This window comes from Vanacampus margaritifer, chromosome 5 (genome assembly GCF_051991255.1).
Source record: "Vanacampus margaritifer isolate UIUO_Vmar chromosome 5, RoL_Vmar_1.0, whole genome shotgun sequence".
In the NCBI taxonomy this organism is placed as follows: Eukaryota; Metazoa; Chordata; class Actinopteri; order Syngnathiformes; family Syngnathidae; genus Vanacampus; species Vanacampus margaritifer.
In genome coordinates, this window is record NC_135436.1 from 23,177,320 (window position 1) to 23,199,066 (window position 21,747).

Below are 21,747 nucleotides of genomic sequence, written 5' to 3' on the forward strand. Positions count from 1 at the left end.
CCATTACGTCCTTCATTTTCATCTTTGTCAATTAATATTAGACATAAGCTTTCGGGGATCATTTTAAATGCATTTATTTTAGAATTTCTGTACATCCGCACAGAAGTCGTTTCAGAATTGAAGTTTTGCTTTATTACACAATACTTAACTGACCTTTTTTTTGGGGGGGGGGGTAATCTCACACTCAACAAATACTCCACATATTTAAAGAACTAATACTAAATCTAATAAAATGCAACTAAAATTAAGCATTTTTGACGAAATACAAACTTAACAAACCTGCTACAAAAGCTAATTAAAACTAATTAATAATAATAATAATAATACACAGCAATTCCATGAAGACAATACTGTTACTTAGGACAGTTAGGTGCTACTTAGCCAAAGCCAAAAGGTAAGCAGATCTGCATTGTTTGATGTACAGATTAACACAATCTAGCAATGTTAGCTTCTGAAAACTCACGCGTACTTGACGCACACAGATAGACACAATTATTAAGTGTAAAGGTTTTTTTTTTCTTTTCTTTATAGGCACTTCCTATTTTTCCCCACCACATGTAGAAGCTTGCTCGCAGAGTCGCAACACCCTAACATCTTGCAAAGCTGACTCATTTCAGCAAGGCATGAAATAGCGTGGGAATTCCCTCTAATTGTTGATGAATATCTCATTTAAATGCATGTCATTAACAACTAAAATACAAAAGCAAAGATTTGAAAAGCTCCTCCACTTAAACGGTAGCTAACACACCGTAAGTGCTTGCTTATTCACAGGAACTAAAATCATGGCCTCACACTTTTTTGCATCCTCGCATTTGCCTTCTTGTGTTGCCTCCATATTACATATTTTTTTTTAGGAAAAGACTCAACGCGACCCTATAGTGCTACCATGGGAGGATGTCAGTTTTATACGACCCTTCGTTAAAATTTCATGTAGGCTACTCGAGAACGCGCTTGCCGTCTCGCATGTAAGAAAGTCACTCAGCATTCACACCTCTTAAGCCTCGTAAAATGACCGCTACTTTCTCTGGGGTCACCCCCCCCCCCTCTCTCATCTGGCTCTTAAGTGGGTTCTAAACATGGATTTGTGCTTCTAAGTGCTAACCCCATCCACCCACAGATTTCTCTCTGGCGGCGCGAGGCCATCAGTCATGGTTGGCCAGTGTTGGATTACATGAGCCGCCGCAATCACACTCCAGTTTGCACAGCTTTGAAAAAGAAACCAGACTGGTCTCTTAATTGTGAAATGTTCTATAAGGAAAAAAAAGTTTTTTTTTTTTGGTTTTTTTTTTTGCATAAAGTAAATTAAATTCTTCTGCTTATTTAATCCAAGTAAGCAGTACATAAATCCTGGCGCTGTGATGTATGTGGTGTCAAGAGTAGTTTTTGGATTGTTGCAAAAAAGGTCACCTCATATTTCATTAGGCACCAATGGCTGCAGAATGAATGATGGTTCCTGCACACCACTCCCTCCCCCTTCTCTCTCCCTGGATAAGAAGACTTTTTAAAGTGTTCTTGTTGGCAGATGTTGGTTTTAAGTGAAATTGAAGTTGATTGAAAAATCCTCCCCCAAATATCAAATACAAATTTGATACTTTTTTCTTTTTTTTACCCCTAGGCGTTATTGTGACCATTTTTTGGCTTTTTGTTGATTCTGACCAAGCCATTTCAAAATAAAATACTGCCCCCGGGGAGAAGAAGAAGTCTACAGCAGTATAAGCACCCATGATTGAGATAGCTGAGTACTGTACAAGTTAACATGATTTAAACTAGCTGCCCTCATTTACATAACCCAGGCGCTCTTTTGCATAAAAAAGGCGATTGTAGTCTCTCTTTTATTGTCAACATTCGGTGTTAAAATTGCACTTGAGAGTAAAATTCAAATAATAATAAGATACTGTCTTAATGCACGTGGTTCCCGTCAGACAGAGTTCCGAGATGTCCTTGGGCTGGGCTGTTGCCCTCCCGACCCCTCCACAACATCCAGTCTGTGCTCTCCAGCCCCCGGCCCGGCCGCCCCGCCTCTACCCGGACCGCTCGTCTCGTCTTCCGCCAGCAAGTTATCGTCGGAGCGGTCCGGGTGCATCTCCTGCATGCTCTCCTCGTACGTGGGCAAATATTTCACCTCGTCGTAGGCTGGCAGGTTGGGCGAGACGAAGTCCACCGGGTTGCACTCGGGGTAGCGGTCCAGGAGGGAGTCCTGGGAGGCTGTCGCGTGGCCGTGGAAGAGCGACGGCTCTTCCCCGCGGTCCTGGTGCGGGTGGCGGCGCGGTCTCGGGCACACGATCCGCTGGATGAAGTAGCCCATGGCGAAGAGCAGCAACAGGATGAGGATGCCCGACAACTTCCGCGTGAACCAGCCCACGTTGTCGAAGAAGATGTGGATCGGGAGCTTGCAGCACCGAACCGACAATCCGCCGCCGACTCCACCACCGCCACCGGATCCGTCACCGTTGCTACTCCCGTTCCCGGCGACAATGGGCGGGCAGCACTGTTGGCCGTCGGCGCACTGGACCTCCCCGCAGCTCCGCAGGGCTTGACACACGGAGAGGAGGCATGCCGAGAAAAGGGTGCCGGTACTTCCACCGCCTCCGCCGTTCAGACGGGGCATCATTGCCGGCTGTTCTTTTGTGGACCCCCGCCCTGGGAAGCGTGTGGCATGGAAGTCAGGTGTTCCGCTCCGAGCTGTGTTGTGATCCGATTCTCACTGCAGCGATAGAGGCGCGGGACAGCAGGTGCACCCCCCCTCCCCCCTCCCCTCTTCCCCTTACCACCTACCACCCTCCTCCCTCCCCGGAAGACCTCTGTGATTGGAGTGGCTCATTGATGAGCATCATTAATTTCTGATGGTGTGAACTCACGTTCGTTTCCAAGTGCAAATACAGTACTTTTTATTTATTTCGCAAAAACAAAACAAAAAAGCATAATTAAAAATAATAATTTTCTGCGATCAAAAGTTAGCCTCGAAATTTTTTTTTAGGAAAGAAATAGGAATTAAAAAAAAATAATCCTGCCTTTGTTCTACGTATATAACTCTTGTATCATTTACCACAAAAACTGGAGTGCCTTCAAATAATTCTCCTTTAAAAAGGCATTTAAACTTTAAGCACCAGGAACAATGAACAAGAATAATATTCAGACCCATTTTTGCGGTTTTATTTTTTTTTCATCAGTCTTCTGAGTTTTAATGAGACACTTGATCAATCACATAATCATGTACAGTATATGGGGAGTAACTAGTGTCTACTCACGCATGCACTGCAAATAGGTTATTCTGTATCTTTCAGAAACCAGAATTTTGACCTTAACACAAATATTGATGACATGTAAATGTAATATAGTTTTTTGGGCTGATCATTTAATTTGGGTTAGCAACTGGAAAACTTTCTACCTAATGTCATTGGATATAAAAGTGTCGTTTCAGGTGCGGACAGCTGCATATACAGTAGCTAGCAACTATGTGACTGTTCCCATTGGGACATCAGGTAAGTTAATTGCCTCTCATGTTTTAATTGATGGAACATTATGTATAAAATAATAATGCCTCAAACGGGTAATATTGTGCTTTTAGCAATACTCCATCATGAACAAGCCCTGCTAGCAATATAGCTGCCTTGGCGTGCCGCCACGCACGCGTGTTGGTGAGCTGGTAGGTCCTGAGTTAACTCATTCACTGCTATAAATTCATTTGAACTATTTCTATTAGTTTAACATTGTTTTTTTTTTTACTTTTGTTAACAAGATTAAGAAAACCTAGAATTTTTTTTTACTGTACATTTAAAACATAGATTTGTGATTAATCGTGAGTTAACTAGTGAAGTCATGTAATTAATTACAATTAAAAATTTTAATCACCTTACGCCCCTAATTTTTAATAATCTTTTATTCTTTAAAAAAAATAGATTAAAGAAAAGAAAAGATGATTAAAAATTAGGAGCGTAATTAATCGCATGACTTCACTAGTTAACTCACGATTAATCACAAATTTTATATCTGTTCGAAATGTACAATATTTTCTTCTAAGTTTTCATACAATTGTTAACAGAAGAAAAAAAAAATAGAAATAGTTAAAATGAATTTTTTGACGTCTATAGCCGTCAATGGCAGTGAATGAGTTCAGATTCAAACCTCACCATGCTAACAACTAAACCTACCGTCGTCTTCTGTCCTACTATATGCTGTACATTCAGACTGTGGTGTACAAAGTAGTCAAACCTCACATTCGTCCTAAGTGTTAATCACAGTACTTGAGAATATTCTCTTTTATTTGGTCACTGCAGGAAGTCCCCGAAGAGCTCACTTTTCGGCTACTTTATACCCTCGCTGAACGTCGGTGGTGCAAGGCGCCAACGGATCTGCCCCTCTCATAAAAAATGAATAGTCCTTGCCTCGTGGGCTGTAATGCCCCCCACCACCCACCCCCATTAGCTGAGTGTCTGGACTCACATTGTAGTGCAGCATCACCCTTGAGGACCATGCGTTTGGATAGCATTGACGAACATAACCATTAAAGTAAACGTCCAGTTGAAGGAGGGTTCGCTCGACGTGTTAATTCACACTACAAAAGCAATAACTGACAAAGCCGCTTTACAATCACATGATACGATATGTCTGTAGACGATGTCTTACAATTTGGATTTCAATCCACATTTTCACATTCGAGATTTCAGCATGTCACTTTTTTTTTTTACTGGTCAAGCTGAGAGGTTCGCATGCCTGCCTCACAGTTAGACGATTTGGGGGTTTGAATCTGGGCTCCGGGGCTTCCTGTGTGGGATTTGGATGTGATCTATGAACAGTTGGAATAATGGATGGATGGTATCATTTGGCACATCTACACTGCTCGGTACGACATGACTCAACAAAAAGTTTTCAAAATGAATACAAGAAAAATAATGGAACGTACACCACAAAGCAAGCTCCCCGTAATGCGATGTTCCAAAAATGTTAACTGTTAATATCGTTTTTTTTGGGCCACCAAGGTCTGGAAGTATACACATTGTTGGAATCTTTTAGTTTTGGACTTGTTATTCCAACTTTATGAGCAACAATGTATTTCTAAAATGATGTTGGCAAGGGCAAAATGTGACCTCAACAGTCTCAAGGCCCTAATGTATAATATAGCAAATCCCATTACTGCATCTTTACAACATAAAGTTTAGCAGAAGGTCGGCACGATGCGGCCTAATTTATGCAGCATCGTATTTCTTGTCTGTGCTCTGCCTCAATTACGGAAACATGAGCAGGGCTTTTGTCTAACCAAATAAACAAATACACAATCGATAGCCACTGGCTCTAAGCGGCGACTTCACAAATCGTTTTTTTTTCTCCCCCCGACCCAACCCCCCCCCCGCCCCCAGTCCGGGTGGGTTTTTCCCGGCATGTCCGCTATTGTGCCTCTCAGCGCAGCTCTTATTGACATGCACTGCTATTTTTAATCACAGCTCTCAGCGGCGTAAGTGTTTGGAAACGTGTAGAAAAAAAATGCTGCCTTCTTTCTGGAGGGAAAGATTGAGAGGATTGGGATTGAGCACAATCCCTTCCAAGCAGCCGCCAGTCATTTCTATACGGTGGCTTCTCCATCTTTGCCATCTTTGTTTTCAATCGTGTTGAGCTATAAAACATTTCCGCTAGCTTGTCACTATATGTCCTCCACGAGACCCTGCTAACTAACCACTTCCTGCTTATTTCCCCTCCAATAAATACGTCCAAGTTAGTTCCAGTGCAAATACGACTTCTTCCCCAACAAACATCCGCACAAAACGACTTGGGCGGGTGTCATAAACAGTCCCTTAGCAATGAGTTTGACACGGTATTATTTGTTTGTGGCAGCACATTATTGAGTGGTTAATCTGGCTACCCCACAGTCATGAGGTTCTGGATTCAAATCCTGTGTTGAGGTGGGTACTCCAGCTTCCTCTCACATTCCAAAAAAAACATGCATGCGAAGTTCAATGAAGACTCTCATTTTTCGTCAGAGTGAATAATTGTTCGAGGTTATGACTCTCCACCCACTCCGATCAACCTTTTCCCATATCTAGTATCATAAATTGTTCACGTTATTGTGCATAATAGTAATTTTGTATAATACAATACAAAATAAGCACATGAGGTGCAGGTATAATTTTTGTCCTGTGCACTTGGAGTCCTCTCTAATCACTGTAGTAGATGTTTGTTTGAATAGCATCTTAGAATTTTGAGTAATCACTTAATTAAAAGTCAAAAATTTGTGCCCACCAAATTTCAAGAGTTTCGACGTTTAATGTTAGGAAGACGTCTTCAATATGTTTTGACCCACTGCACAGACTCATCCTCCTCTTTTTCTAATCTGTTAATTACCTGCATAATTTAAAATGATTTTTAAAAAAAATGGCCCCTATATTTCGACATGAATTTTTTTTTCTAAATGTCATACACAAACATTTATTAAAGACTTTACTTTAATGCACATAATAATAATAATAATAATAATAATATTTTTTAATTATTATGTCGTACGGCGACCTTGAAAGGCGCCTATAAATTAAGTGAATTATTACTTTAATGCAAGTAGTTAATGTTTATTGCTCAAACCTAACCTGTGCTACCTTTAACGTAACCATCCGTTGTCAAGTTAAAGGATAATCTGTGGTCAAAATTAATAGTGTGATTAATCTGCACTAATATGTGATTAATGCAATAATATGTTTGTGTAAATAAATATATATTTACATTTATATATATAGAGAGAGAGGGAGAGAGAGGGGGAGGGAGGGAGAGAGAGAAACAATACATTTTGTATGTGTACCAAATGTGGCCTATAGCTCTAAATAGACACAATCAATCAATGATATCTTGATATTGCACACACACACACACGCGCACACACAGTGTGCACACAAGCCACTTCCACCAAACGTATCTTCTTCCCTTGCTGCATTAACCGAACGGATCATTTCAAGCAGACACCCTCTGTATGTGCAGCGATAACACGCCGACTGTCGTAGTGCGCTTTAATAAACGTGCGCTTCCATTAATCTGGCACAAAGGTTTCTTGTTGTGCTTTAATAATTCAGCCTTAACGGGCTCCATTAGGCTCGCGCTATGATGTATGGCCGCGTTCATTTTCATCCGTCAGAGACATTGATGCGCAGGCCACCCTGGCGGTCAATGGCATGCTTATCACGTTTGCATTAATTATGAAACAAAGAAAGCCCCGTCGGGCCTCAAATTTTCTTAATTTCCAGCCAAGGTCTCCGGGTTTTTTTGCTTGCTTTGCGTTGGAGACGCAAAGCATCGACTCGGGGTCGCCGCCCTACAGGACAGCATCCGCATGGTCCATTCCAAAAAAACAAACAAACAAACAAAAGTTTGCCACTTGTAAAGAAACAAATCACACTTTAACATTTTACTTTATGAAAAAACGTCATGGTTGATTTTACTGAGCAGCCAGGATGAAGATGCTTATACCGCCTTCCTACGCCGCAACAAGTTCTTTCCTGACGAGAGCTCTGGGATGCCCTCGCGTGGGCGTCATCGCTGTCTGCGTATTCCCGTCGGCGTGAACGTTTAATAGAAAGCAGGACCTGCAATGAGTCGTCCATTGTGCGAACACAAAAAAGTCCCACACCGCAACTATTTCACACCCACATACTTCCTCCCGTCTTATCGCCCGGCTCGCCTTGGAGGCTTTTAAACTGGAAGAGGCCGCGCAAAGTGTGCGTGCTTACTCGAACGTAAAGAGCCGTTATACTTACATTGGGGCTCGTTTGTAAAGTAGCAGTATGTTGTTTTATGTGGTGTAATGAAGCCTGATGTGATAAATGGGAACGAGATGGGATGACATGGGACCAAGGTCACTGGATGGACCGCGTGAACTTGGACGCAGTTTCCCCAAATGTGTAGCTTTTGGCTTAACGGCTTTATTTGAGATGAAAAACAGCTCTTGGAGGCCTAGAAAAAAAAAAAATCTTAACAAAGCGCGGGAGTCTCGGGGGAACGTCTCTGGGAAGCTTGTGCTGAGCTTTGCGTTTTGACAGAATGGGGAATAACCGTACAAGACCGCTATGGCGTTCCCATACTGTGATAACCCCCCCCCCCCAATCCCTCTCTGAGGCAGCTTTGATGGGTAAACGCACTAAGTGATGTGACTCAGCATCATTTATGTCTGTTCAAGTTGAAAGAACTCTTGGTGGGGGGAGGGGAGGTTACACTCAAATCATCTTTCCTCATTGAAATGAATGGGAAACGATAGTCATGTAGTCAAAGTATAAAAAGAATGGCAATGATTATAAATTGTTTATTTATTTATTTATTATTATTTACACTTTTTTTACTGTCAAACGTTATCCAAAAAGATAACCCCCTAAAGTGCCAGCTCATTTTGAGCATTTTCACTCATCTTTCAAGGCAAACAGAATATAGTGTGCTATGACTACGTAAACATGGTGAAAGATTGGATTCCATTTTCTCATTAGAAAAAAAAAGTATGATTCTACCATACTCTGTTCTTTAGTAATCATCATTTGAAAGAAGGTCATTTCAGTGACACCAAATTATAATGGAAAAAATAAGAAAACAAGCTTTTTGTGACACATTTTCTGCACAACAGTCACTTTGGCATTCATATTTTTTGTTTAGTGACGCTCTGTGAATTGGAGTTAATGTGACAAACGCTTTGATCATTCACTTGAAAACGTATTTCCTAAGATCCATCACATTTTCATGTCATTTGATCCATGGGAGCCCATTGAAAAGAGATACAATGCTGCCATCCGCTGGCCATAGTTAGTGTTTTTTATTTTTTATTTTTTTTCATTTTATTCAGCTCATTCATAAAACCAGAGCTGCCCAAGACGTTGCGCCGCCCATTGGAGGAAGAAAAAAAAAAAGTAGTTAATGCCAATTAACGTTGTTGGCAGTACTCGTTGGGATTTTTGTTATTGGCAGGAAAAGAGTTAAATAAAAAATCCATCCATCCATCTGGCCTTTTGGCCTATGTGCAGCAGATACAATTAAAAAATGCAGAGGCCCCAGAATTCAAACCTGTGGAACTCCATATGTTCCGTTACACATTTTAATTCATATTGCACATATTCGTCCGACATAGTTAGCATGACGGGATTACAATAATAAAGAAATCGCATGACGTACCATCCCAACAGCCACAAGTCGACTACTGAACACAGCAAATTCCCTGCAGCACAGATTAGCCAAGCAATGTAGCATGATCACCTGCAGCCAGTGATAGTCAAGCATCACCAATCATTTGATTTGCGTGTATATCTTAACCTCTGCCGAACCCCTGAGACTGACTCACCGAACCTTTGGGATTTGATCGTTCCCAGGTTAAAAACCAGTGAAGGCTCTAAATGGCTGACGTGGTTGAGATGCCTTTACAACATCGTGCGGACATCGAGGACAGTCCCTCTGGATTGGCAGGCTGGGTTGGTGGTCCCTCTTTTCAAGATGGAGAACTGGAGGGTGTGTTCTAACTGCGAAGGGGATCACTCTTGTAAGGACTTTTCAGGTGTGTCGGAATCAAGTTGCCAACTTTGGGTTGGGAAAAATAGGGAGATTGTTTTCACTGGCGTATCGGCCCTAAGTTGTGCATTTGTGGACTTTTGACTATTGCAACTCAGCTTTTCCATGCCCCCCCCCCCCCCCCCCACAAAAAAAAAGCCCTCCACCAAACCACTACGACCCCCCCATGTCTATAAGACAACCAGTCCACCAACAAGCAGCTGGAGATGACTCACTTCCTGGATCCCGGACACAGCAGACAGACACCTGGAGGCTAAATATAGGGTCAACTTTCCCTACTACCATATGCTTGCAGACTGGAGGCGGAGGGAAGGGGATTTTTGATCTCCCCCACCCGTTTCTGCCGAGTCACTAACAAGAAAAGGCGGGGCTTCTGAGTTAAGCAAGGTGACTGCAATTCGTATCCCCCCTCCCCTCCCACTCCCACTCCCCCTCCCCCGCATTGCCCCTCCATGGGCTTTGCAGCCCAATGAGGCATCAAAGAGGGAACGTTGAAAAGAGGTCACGATGCGGAACGTAATGCGAAGAGCTGCCATCAAACAGTCAAATGAAAACTTTTATTAACATTTCATACACTTTCAATGAACATTTTAACATTCCTCTCGTGTGTAAAAGGAAGTTAAAATTAACAAATGGATCCTAGAAGGAAGAAAATGCAATATCTATCTATTGCCATTTGTATAATGGAATCATAGCTTTGTTAGCTTGGTTCAACTAAATGGGAAGTAAGTGCTAACCATTTGTTGCATATGTTTCCCTTCAAAATGTCTTTTCATCCGCCCCCCTGCAAGCTTCTGGCTTATCGTCCCGGGTGGACATCCACCCTTGAGTTACTGTGGAGCCATCCACTAATAACTCAGCCCACATGGCAAGAAATTAATAGGATATGGTGTTCCTCATCTGCCGGGTAAGTGGAACCCTTTGCTCAATCTGTGTGTTGTGTGGTCGCGTGTGTGTGTGTGTGTGTGTGTGTGTCATTGGTAATGAGTCTACAATCAGGCTCATATCTCCCCAAGGTGAGTGACATCATCGTTTCCAAATCGGTTGGTGCGTCTGTTAAAAAAAATAATAATTAAAAAATCCATTCGCTATACCCACCCTCACACACACACACAGCAAAAGTCTTATTTTAAACATGAAGTATACAATTTACTCCAGCTAATAGACCCACCGCTACCCCAAAATATCTCCATTTGATTAAAATGCCCATAACATTAAATCCACTACTTGCACAATCTAATGAGTCCATTGCAAGAACTGCACCAAAAAATATTCTTTTATAAAAGTCATAATACTCATTTTTATGTTATTCAGTATGTGAGTGGATGTGGTTGTAGTTTGTAGTGTTTGCACTTCTTGACACTGAAAGGCGAGGCTAATATTTTTGGAAACACTTGACATGACTAAAATACAGTGCAATTGTAAATCTGTACTGTTACAAGCACAATGAGTAATACCTAAGCAGGTACATAAATTCATTAGCAATTATGTAAAAAAATATATATTTTTTTTGAAAAATACATTTACATTTTATTTATTTATTTATTTTAGTTTTCAAATGTGTTGCTTCCTATCTGGCAAATTGAAGCTTCTGCCACACTCGCAGTTGACTAATTTCAATGCCTAAGGCAAAACAGTCATGTGTAACTAACGGAAGTGTAATAAATCCAAATGAATTATGAATGGGGCATTTTTTTTTCTTTAAATAAAAACAAATAAATACTGTACAATAGGGGCAAAGCAGTCAAAGTAGAGCTAAATGTGGGCTCAGTATATGGAAAGCACAGTGTTCTTATTTAAATTCTCTACTTAAAGCTGTTAATTATTAATTCTCCTTTTTGATGGACCCAACATTTTCATTGGTCAAGGTGCATATATGTTTAATCATCAAAAGAAAATCACTTACGAATCAAACTATTTACTGTAACATACCATATAAGAAAAAGGGGAGGTTGGAGTTAGGGGAATCAATACATGTCACGTGGTCACAGAGCTCCCCCTCTGTTAATTCTGCATAGAGCTCTCAATACATTTCATGATGAGTTCCTGCCAGCTCACTACAATGGATTGAGTTGATTGAAATCGGCTTTGCGCATATTGCTGTCTGCAGCGGCATCTGCTGGCGGTTTGCTGTATCGCAGACTGACGTGGCAACACGTTTTCCCGCTTAAAATGACCCATTTCACCTTCCACCTTCTTCCAACAGAGAGAGAAAAAAAAAACACTGAAGGCTATCGGGAATGACAAGTACAATTTTCAGTTGCTTAGTCAAGTATACACCCCCCCCCACCCCCACAACCACCACCACCATAGTTATAGCTGGTGTTTTATCATTTGTCTTTTAATACACTATGTGAACAACAAGGTTTTCTATGTCTTATTTTCCAAAAAGACGTTGGGTTCAATGAAGAGTTCGAAGGTTTGAATTCAAGTGTGAATGGTTTCTCTGAATGTGTGACTGGCACTGACCTGTATATATGACTAGATAGCCACTAGCCCATAAACTCCAGTGCAAGCCGTTGAAGTCACAGGGCGGCCATCTTGTGACTCCCACTCCGTGAGCAGACTACTGCATAAACTATACAGTATGCGTACAGATGAGACATATAGGCTCGTAGGCAGTTAGTATAAGGCCGGGGTGGGGGGTTTGTGCCAGGGGGGGTCACTATTTTTCAACAAATTAAAAAAATAATAATCATCATCATCATTTGATAAAGTATTACTCCCAGAACTTTATGCTGATGTGTTTGCTTGTCAAATTAGCACTAGCATTAGCACTGGCGATGTTTCTAGAAAGTTGTACTGTATGTCTTTTATTTCAATATTTAATGTATGTAATGCAATGTTTGTACGGCGTCATTCAACAGCATGGTCGCTCAAGGAGGGCGGAAGAACATTTGTCACACTTGGTGCAGTCATGGTTCTTTCACAACACAGGAACTTGCGCCGTTTGCCACATTAGCTGATTATAATGTTGTTAGGATCGTGAGAAGCCAAAATCAAAATCATGATTACATTATTTGCATTAATTTTCACATATAAGCTGCAGTACATTCCGTAGGTAAATGTAGGTGGTATTTTTGGTGCATTTACACTATGATGTATAGTAGCTAGCATGTTGTAGCAGGCAGCTAGCAAGGTTAACGCTGAGCAAGCAGACGATAAACATACATTTTTAGCTGCTGACCCATTTCCACCGACGAAATGTAGAGAGCACATATAGGGTGTCTTGGATGACATTTTTAAATCACTGCCGTTTAATTGTACATGCTTGAACCCAGCGGACACATTCCTCTGGAAACTCCCTTCATTCGATCCTGGTCACAACATCGCCGGTCACATAGCGGCAGGCGCCAAAGCAGCAGAGGTTTGTTGTAACCATAATACGTCTGTTAAGTATATTTATGGTGAAATGGCCAGTCAGTTCACAAGTTATGCCTCGTACGAATACACTCCCTCCGTCGCCTGCCTGCATTCCTTGTCCGAAAATCAACTGGCCACGCCCATGCGCTGTGCGCTGTTCTAAAAATAGTAATCGTAAACTGCCCAATGGAGCGTAAAGGATGTTTGTAAAAGTGAACTTTTTGATAAAGCACTTACATTGAACTATTTTATACTGTACTGTGTCACGACTCACGAGCGACACGTTTCATCACAATGATGAGTGTTAAAGTGGTCGAAATGAGTAAACGCGTAGTCGAAAAGTCGAAAAGTAGTCGAAACAGTTAACGCGTTGCGATGATTTCACTTGTTCGACACAAATTTTCCAGAATCACTTAATGGATGTTATCATTAAAGCCCTTGTTTTAAGGTAAAAATAAAACTTACGTCAGTGCACTGGATGTGGGGGGGCCGCTATGGATCACAACATTAGATCAGCCTGCTCAACAGAAAAACATGTGCAGTACTCCCACTAATTACAACTGCGGCAATCAGCGTAACGGTGAGTTGTATTTTTATTCCTCATCGTGCCGGTGTTTCAACCATTTTAGAAATGATAAATATAATAGATTTAAGCAGTGCCTTGAAAAAGTATTTTCTCCTCGATTTTTTTTTGCAGTGTCCTCACTTTAATGTTTAAGATCATCAAACAAATGTAAATATTAGACAAAGATAGCCCAAGTAAACATAAAATGCATTTTTTAAATGCCAATATTATTATTAAGGGGGTGGGGTGGGAGTGGAATTAAAGCTACTTGACCCTATGTCGACCCTGGGGCCGCTTTGTAGCTTCATGACCTGGACGACTTGATTAATGGAACAATTAATTCTGTTCTTTACCAGAAAATTCTGAGGGAGAGTGTTCGGCCACTCGTGGCCTATAGTCAAAGTCAGGGAGCAAGTATAGTACTTTTTCGCACAAGGCCAGATCATTTTGAATAGTTATTAACCACAGCATTTTTCAGTGATTATTCAGGACATTTGATGCAACAAGTTAAAGAGTTTCCGTTGGGCGTTGCGTCTATTTGCTCATAGTTTTGATAAAGAGGAGAATTGAGAAACAGCATTTCCGGCGTTACCGATGTTCGTCACTTTGAATCATTTCCAGCAAACGATTGTCTCACAATTTTGGCGGAAGAGAGCCTGAAAAAGGAAAAACGAGTTGGAGGAATGACTAACGCACTTCTGCTTTTGACGCCTTAAATTCGACCGACCAACGTCAGCCAATTCATTCTCTCCTCCAAGACCCAAAAGAAACAGGCCAAAACATCTTTTGGACATTTTCTCATCTGTCTTAACCACTCTTCAAAATGATGAACACTGGAAGCCTGCAGAAGAGTTTGATCGTGATGGTCGTGCTGGTGGTCGCAGTCACGTGCGGAATAGGAGGTGAGTTATTGAACATCTTGATGTGTTTGCGCTTCAAAGCCTCAATCACTTCATTAAAATCTCTCTGTTTTGTGTTGTGGTCCAGCGGGGATTCCGGGGAAGCCTACTGAATGCTGCAGGAAGGTCAGCAGCAAGGAGATCACAGAAGAAGTTTTTGCATTCCGAATAGCACAACGTCATCCGCCATGCGTAGCCGCCGTCATGTGAGTCGGGCAACACATTTATATTATATTCAGAAAAAGTGGGAACAAATTACTCAGAAAAACAGAAAAAAAAATCTGAAAAACAGAAAAAACTATTTTAAAAATTGACTCAGAAATACAGAAAAAAAAAATCAGGAAAACAGAATTAAAAACAAAAACAAAGCCCCCCCCAAAAATTTATTATTATTATTATTATTATTATTATTATTATTATTATTATTATTATTATTATTATTATTATTATTATTATTATTATTATTATTATCATTATTATCATCATTATATGATATATTATGTATGATGTTTATGTGTTAAATTGGGGTAAAATAACACTGTAAGCTGCAAAATATTAAAACTTATAGACTAGTTTAAAATAAAGTGTTTAAAAAATAGCCTTATTATTTAAAGTGGATGTCAACCTTAAGCATTTCTTGTCAATAATATGTTGTTATTTTTGGAATTTGAGTTATGAAGCAAAATCCAGCCTTTTTTATCCATCTCAGGGGGCGGCCATTTTGCCACTTGCTGTCGACTGAAGATGACATCAATGTTGCTCGGCAACAACCAATCAGAGCTCACCTGATTTCTGATGCTGCGCTGTGATTGATTGTTACCTGAGACATGAGCAACATTGATATCATCTTCATAATTCTTAACTCATATTCCACTAACACAATATTAAACAGAATACAACATATTTAGACTATTAGGGCTGCATAGAACATACTATTGTATTGGGGGGGGGGGGGGGCGACTTCCCCTGACTTCCCCTTTAAAACATAATAACCTATGTAAAAATATAATTCACAAATAGTTAAATATGTAGGCTATACAGGTCAAATTGATACCTATGAATCATGTTTGGTGTGGGAAAAAAAATGGCAACCCTCGCTAACGATGCCAACTGTTGACATCCTCCAGCTTCTACACCAAAGATGGCTACTACTGCGCTCAAATGCGCGCTCCGTGGGTCATGGAGAAGATCGTCACCCTTAAGTGAGTTGCACCTTCATCACGTTATCATCACCATCATCACACCTTCCACAATTCATGCTCATCTTCCGCTTTCTCATGTCGACCTCACAGGAGGGCGGCTGTTACTCGAACCCCGACCACAAGCTCGCCATCCTCGTGATCATCTGAACGAGAGGAACATGAAGCCGGAATAGTCTCTTCAAATTATTTATTGGATTTAATATAATTAGATTGATAGGCTTTATTTATTAGAAACATGTTTTACCTGTAACTTATTTTTGTTTTAAAAAGCCTTCTGCTGTCTATGGGTCAAAATGATCCGTCATTGTCCTGATGTCGGCGTTATGTTTGAACTGTAGTTTAAAGTTCTAGTCATGGCAAAGACTGAAAGATTGAGCACAAACAAGTTAAGCTGACATAACGTGTAAAAAAAATGTGTACGTTTTTTTTCACTCTATAAAAAGTAGTGATGGCAAAATGAAGCTTCATGAAGCACTTGTGATTTTTTTTAAGTCCCCAAGATGGTGCTCTTGGTTTAAATATAAAGGCTAGTGCAATGGAAATGTATTAAATTTCCACTGCATCTTCCAACCAAGAGCACCATCTAGGGGACTTAAAAAAAATCACAAGTGCTTCCTTCATGAAGCTTCATTTTGCCATCACTAATAAAAAGTCATCTTTCAAGAGACTACGTCATCTACAATATATTCTGGTGAAAAACAATTCCCCAGTTTTTGTAAGTGTATATATAGTGAGCAGTGTATTGAAATCATAATTGTTAAACCTGGTTTCAAAACCAGTGACAAAAGGAGTGTATCAAGCTAATTTCAACACGAAGTCAAAGATAATAAATATATTGTGATGAATTGCATTGTGTGTTTACTCCTATTTATTTGCATCAAATTTGCATATTATTCTAGCAGTTGCCCTGTAAATGGTACAATGGACTAGAACAGTGATTCTCACCAGTGGTACACTGGCTCCCTCTAGTGGAAAGAGTTGTTCCATTGTATTGACCTTTTTAAGTTCAATACAATCACATTTACGAAATGTTTGTCTTAAACATTTAATTTGGTACAATTTATGTAAGGGTGTTTTTAACAAATCATTTGTGTCCTCATGAAATAAAATGTATACAATTAAACGCATGATAAAATTACCTGTAAAATAATTTTGCCCTGCACATTGATCTGATTTCATATTTAATAAATATCATTTAAAAGATAGATTCAAACTTGGCCTTAAATAGCCTTTGTTGCCTGACTTGCTTCCTAAAACTTAAATGATCTTTGTGCAGTTTGTCACTTTTTTAACTCGCGACTGCCACCTCTGGCCCAAAGCGTAACTGCAGCATCTGTGTCAGGCTCGTTCATGGTGCGCGTGCGAGTACGTGCATGATCTTAAAGCGACAGCCACAGTTGACAAACGAAGACATGACTTCAAATGAGGTACGAAAAACTCCGCCCTTCCCCTCCTAAAAGAAACTGTGGTGTGTGAGGGTCCGCATACTATAAAGGGAAGATAAAAGCTGATAGGTGGAGTCAGAGTTAAACAGTCAGGGCTCTTGGCACGATGCACCTTTAACTATATACTCCAGTATATTGTGTGTTCATGGCTCAAATGAAAAAAAAAAAAAATCACTCATCTCACCAATTTGACGTGCAAAAAATAATTTATTATAAATACTGTAGTGAAAAATACATCCAAAGCAAGGAAATTAATAAGTATAATAAATAGAATAAATATTTACTCTCTTCCCAAATATTAGGTACCATTTATATAGAAAGTGGCCAACATGGCTGACTGCTGACGTATGCAGCTCTGATTTGTCCGAAGCATTCATCATGGATTTCCTCGTGAGAAATCACAGCGTGTGATGCTATATTTGAGCTTGTTACGTTAGCTTAGTTTGTTTCCAAATGTGACGTTTGTAAGAGGATATAAAATAAACAAAACTTGCTGTTTAATTTCCTTACTCACTTCTTCTTCCACAACTCACTGTCCTTTCTGGCCTTGTGGCACATGAAGTCTGCCTGGCAACAATTGTAGCAATTTTGATCAAATATTTTTGGATGCTTACTTGCTTAACTCATTCACTGCCATTGACGGTTATAGAAGTAAAAAAATCATTTGAACTATTTCTATTAGTTTAACATTTTTTTCTACTTTTGTTAACAAGAGTATGACAACCTAGATTATTTTTAATTGTACATTTAGAACAGATATAAAATGTGTGATTAATCGTGAGTTAACTTGAGAAGTCATGCGATTAATTACGAGTAAAAAATTTAATCGCCTGACGCCCCTGATTTTTAATAATCATCTCGTCAGGCGATTAAATTTTTCATTGTAATTAATCGCATGACTTCACTAGTTAACTCACAATTAATCACACATTTTATATATGTTCGAAATGTACATTTTCATACTCTTGTTAACAAAAGTGGAAAAAAATGTTAAACTAATAGAAATAGTTCAAATGAATTTTTTTACGTCGAAAGCCGTCAATGGCAGTAAATGAGTTAACTTTTATTTCAGTTGTGATTTTATTATTATTATTATTTTTTAATACAGTACATTCAATTATTTTAGGTGATGTTCAGTATGTTGTTGTTTGAAGAGTGGATTAGGATTCAAATGTTCACGGGCTAGTTACTAGTTACTCGAAAAATGCCCTTGCTGAACTTTTGGTAATCTGTCATGAGATTGACTTCAGGTGGTCTCCTGAGGAGATGTAGCCCATCGCTCTGTTGATGGTGATGGCTCGGACGTGGAAGCCTCTCAACATCTTGCACATTTCACGTCGGTTGGTGAAGCTGTTGTCTCCCCACATATGGGATGTGTCCTCCTGAAAACACACACACACGTTTTTTGGAAGTGAAAAAAAATACTCATGGTAAAGGATATTCAACTTTTTGTTGATGTGTACAAAATATGGACACATTGTTGTGTCCCCCATGTCACGTGTTTCTGTTTTTATGCATTACTAACTCATTGAAGTGTTGAAAAGGGCTTGAGAAAAAAACGTGTCACTCTCTTGAGCGCTTTTACTGTCTAACAATAAGTGTTGTAAAACTCCGCCCCTTTCTAGAGTCGTGCTGCATTATTTCCCCTCTAGACCTGGATATTGAATATTTTGGGCTAAAACATGTGGGAATTGGTTGGTTACATTTGAGGAAGTGCTTTTAGTTAAAAATGGATCGCAGAAGGAATTGGTCAGCCAGAAATGTAATTTTTTTTCTTTTTAATTTACATACAGATTTCTGTTTGCCGATTTCACTGCTTAGTCGTCTTGTTTTATTAACGACATCACTCATGGCTCTAAGACTTTTGAAAAAGAGTTTATGAAGATGATGCAACAAGCTCTTGATTTGTAAATAATGATAAAACTTAGCCTTATTCTAATGCTAATTGCTGCAAAATGGAAACAGATAGAAATATACTTTTTTTCCAGATGAAAGAAGACACTCTAATCTTTCTTTTGGTAGGTTCCATGTTTTTTTTTTAACAATGGAACACAATATTTTGCAAAATCAGTCAAAATCCAGTAAAACAGGAAGGAGTGAAGGGGGTTGCTTCAGTGAAAATGGCTGAAAGTGAATGAGTTAATTATTAAATAATAATAAAAATACCTCTGCCGAGCTCATCCCACCATTTACGCTCAGGAAACAAGTCTGTGAAAACAAAGAAAAAACAAATCTGATGTCAAGCCATCTTCGAAGATTATATTACACCCCATGGATGTTTTACACAAAAGCAAACTCGCACCTTCAGCTTGTGGATAATCCCCTGGGTCGGGCTCAGAAGAGCCATTTCGTTTTGCGGGTTTTTGAGTTTCGCCTTGAGGTAGGACCCAATGAGAGCATCATAGTGGGCCACGTCCTTCATGATGCTCATCACACACTCGCTCTGTGAAGGTCAAATGCATTGTGTCACTTCCGCATTTATCATCATGCTCACATATTGTCGACAGAGTTTGTGATACATCTAAGGGTGTTAGTTCCCTTAGTTATCCCTTTGTTACAACACTCCCCAGTCTCCCCTTAAGTGTATATAGTCGCTAAATGTCAAAACAAAACTATAGTTACCTCACTGAAGGATGTTCGTCTTTGGGCCATGCAGCTGGAATTCTATGGCAGAAAAAAAAAAGAGAGAAAAAAATTGCAATTAATTATAAAGTACAGAGTTCCTAAAGTGACGTTGGGAAGTAAAACAAAACAAGAAACCTTCTCATCCTAATGAGAAACGTTCTCATCCTAACTAACGAGGATGTTTTCTTGTTTGAATGAGAAACTTTCTTGGTAGAATGAGAAAGGCCTTTACCTGCTCATGCTAGCTTTATTTTATTATTATTATTATTATTATAATATTTTTTTTTTTTAGCAGACTGCAAGACTGCCATTTTAAATGTCTCTCAGAAACAACATAATGGTGACAGTATAAAGCAGCAATGTCCTTATGATAAATTCCCTGGTGAAAATATAACCAATCTGTCAATCATTTTCAACCAATCATTTTCACTTAGAAATGCAAACCGAAATGTAGAGTATATACAGAATCTCCCATGCTAGCATGCAATGGACTATACTTTCTTACGAGAACTTTTTTTTTCCCGTTCTAATGATAAACATATTAACACCCCCCCCCCCCCCTCCAATTTCACTTGAGGGGCTCTGTATTAAAGCATATGAAAAAGTTGGATATAAAGGAATTTACAATACAAATGTTTACATTTAACAATATATATATATATATATATTTATGATATGGACATCTTAGAATATTATGAACAATAGAAAAAAATATTAGTCTCAAAAACATTGTTTTATTATTTATTTATTTCAATTAAAAAAAAAGCAATCCTAGATTTTTATATTTTGGAAGCATATTGCACTCACTTGAAAAATAAAACACTCCTGTTTTTTTGTGTAATTTTTGGGGCTTTTTTTTTGTAATTTTTTTATCTAATATTTTTTTCACCAATTTTTCAGAATAATCTTTCTGTTTTTTTTTAAATATATTTTTTCTGTCCTAAAAATCTGGAAAACAGAAAGAATATTCAGAATGAAAAAAAAACAGAAAAAAATGATTATTCTGAAATACCAAAGAAGTCAGGAAAGCAGGAAAAATATTCTGAATAACGGGGGGGGGGGGGGGGGGGGTTAATTTAAAAATTAATTAAACCCCATAAAAAAAGTATTTTTAAGTGGATGCAATACACTTTCATCACAAATTACATTCAAAACCAAATTCAGGCTAAATTTATATGATTACAGTACTATAAACACACTATGAAACTGAGGACTGTATACAGCTCACACTCAAGTCGCAGTTTAAAAATATACAGTATGCCTTCAAAATAAAGGTTCTGAAAAATAACTAGGCAAAAAGTGTCACCTGTTGCACATTGGGCGCGCAGGCTTGCGCCGTCTCGGCCGAGCTGCTCACAATGACTTTGTTGTGCATAAGGCCGTGACACGTAACGTTCTTCAAAACACACACAAAAACATAAAGTCATATCAGGACTTGCAATATGTAAACATTCCGGTATTTTTTTGTAAACTTATTCCCTCCTGGCATGTTGCTTTATTTGTATATTTGTTTTATATAATCAAAACATTTATTTAGTCATTGGATTATGATATTGTTGATAAGAATGGCTATTTTTGTATGTTGAGCTATTTAAATAATTTTTTTTTAAAAAGTTATAAAAGGATGCACAGTGCATTTTGATGTGCTGCTGCTGATAATCATGATAATAATTGTACTTACGTTGCTGAAAAGCTCTCTGATATTCGCCAAGAGGCTCGCGAAGAGCTCGGAGCATTTTGCGCCCTCTTGCGCACTCAACTGCGCGTGCACCGGCAGCGACGTGGACGCGCGCCACTCCAGCATGGATGTGACCAGCAAGCAGCTCAGCATGTCTGAATGGGAGAGACATTTTTTTTTTTTTTTACGTTAACAACTCACATACGCACAAAAAAAGCATGCGTTGTCGTATCCGACTCACAGAAATGAAAGTTTGCCATCTTTGTCTTGTGTGTTCAATGAAGTGCCTCTGTCTTACCTGATGGATTTTTATATGTTGATTTTTGGATTATTCTCAGGGGAATATTCCCACCCCCGCCGGGAAAGAGAATGTATGGTGAGCAAAAGGGAGCCACAAAGCTATTATGTCATTTCCCCATTTAAAACGTGCAACAAAAAAAAAGGAAGTCGG

General features: G+C 39.3%; 3 protein-coding genes across 4 annotated transcripts; 1 reads left to right on the forward strand and 2 right to left on the reverse strand.

The window, feature by feature from the left end:
- Nucleotides 1–1,818: 1,818 nt before the first annotated feature.
- c15h3orf80 (chromosome 15 C3orf80 homolog) lies at nucleotides 1,819–2,728 on the reverse strand. The gene has a single exon (XM_077566989.1). It carries the CDS (start codon nucleotides 2,609–2,611, stop codon nucleotides 1,919–1,921), a length of 693 nt encoding a protein of 230 aa, XP_077423115.1. The 5' UTR covers nucleotides 2,612–2,728; the 3' UTR covers nucleotides 1,819–1,918.
- On the forward strand, nucleotides 2,661–16,398 carry LOC144052700 (uncharacterized). 2 transcript variants are annotated; one of them, XM_077566990.1, is made up of 6 exons: nucleotides 2,661–3,482; nucleotides 9,324–10,426; nucleotides 14,206–14,349; nucleotides 14,435–14,552; nucleotides 15,474–15,548; nucleotides 15,639–16,398. In XM_077566990.1, the coding sequence occupies exons 3-6, from the start codon at nucleotides 14,271–14,273 to the stop codon at nucleotides 15,685–15,687; spliced, it is 321 nt and encodes a 106-aa protein (XP_077423116.1). In that variant the 5' UTR covers nucleotides 2,661–3,482; nucleotides 9,324–10,426; nucleotides 14,206–14,270; the 3' UTR covers nucleotides 15,688–16,398. The 2 variants fall into 2 exon arrangements, with proteins under 2 accessions (XP_077423116.1, XP_077423117.1); XM_077566991.1 differs by lacking the exons at nucleotides 2,661–3,482; nucleotides 9,324–10,426 and having other exon boundaries at nucleotides 13,702–14,349.
- Nucleotides 16,399–17,990: 1,592 nt separating this feature from the next.
- On the reverse strand, nucleotides 17,991–21,449 carry il12a (interleukin 12a). Its single transcript, XM_077566635.1, has 6 exons — nucleotides 21,300–21,449; nucleotides 20,925–21,014; nucleotides 19,616–19,657; nucleotides 19,296–19,436; nucleotides 19,160–19,201; nucleotides 17,991–18,375 (listed from the first exon to the last, which is right to left on the reverse strand). The coding sequence occupies exons 1-6, from the start codon at nucleotides 21,447–21,449 to the stop codon at nucleotides 18,226–18,228; spliced, it is 615 nt and encodes a 204-aa protein (XP_077422761.1). The 3' UTR covers nucleotides 17,991–18,225.
- Between the last annotated feature and the right edge of the window lie 298 nt (nucleotides 21,450–21,747).

What these genes read in the sequence shown, in the direction of transcription:
- c15h3orf80 (XM_077566989.1), bottom strand. Translation starts at nt 2,611, where the DNA reads ATGATGCCCCGTCTGAACGGCGGAGGCGGTGGAAGTACCGGCACCCTT.
- LOC144052700 (XM_077566990.1), top strand. Translation starts at nt 14,271, where the DNA reads ATGATGAACACTGGAAGCCTGCAGAAGAGTTTGATCGTGATGGTCGTG. An exon ending in AGTCACGTGCGGAATAGGAG is followed by an intron (nt 14,350 to 14,434) that starts GTGAGTTATTGA and finishes GTTGTGGTCCAG; the next exon opens with CGGGGATTCCGGGGAAGCCT. An exon ending in GAGAAGATCGTCACCCTTAA is followed by an intron (nt 15,549 to 15,638) that starts GTGAGTTGCACC and finishes TCGACCTCACAG; the next exon opens with GAGGGCGGCTGTTACTCGAA.
- il12a (XM_077566635.1), bottom strand. Translation starts at nt 21,449, where the DNA reads ATGCTGAGCTGCTTGCTGGTCACATCCATGCTGGAGTGGCGCGCGTCC. An exon ending in GCGCGCCCAATGTGCAACAG is followed by an intron (nt 19,658 to 20,924) that starts GTGACACTTTTT and finishes TTTCTGCCATAG; the next exon opens with AATTCCAGCTGCATGGCCCA. An exon ending in GTGGGATGAGCTCGGCAGAG is followed by an intron (nt 18,376 to 19,159) that starts GTATTTTTATTA and finishes GTGTGTTTTCAG; the next exon opens with GAGGACACATCCCATATGTG.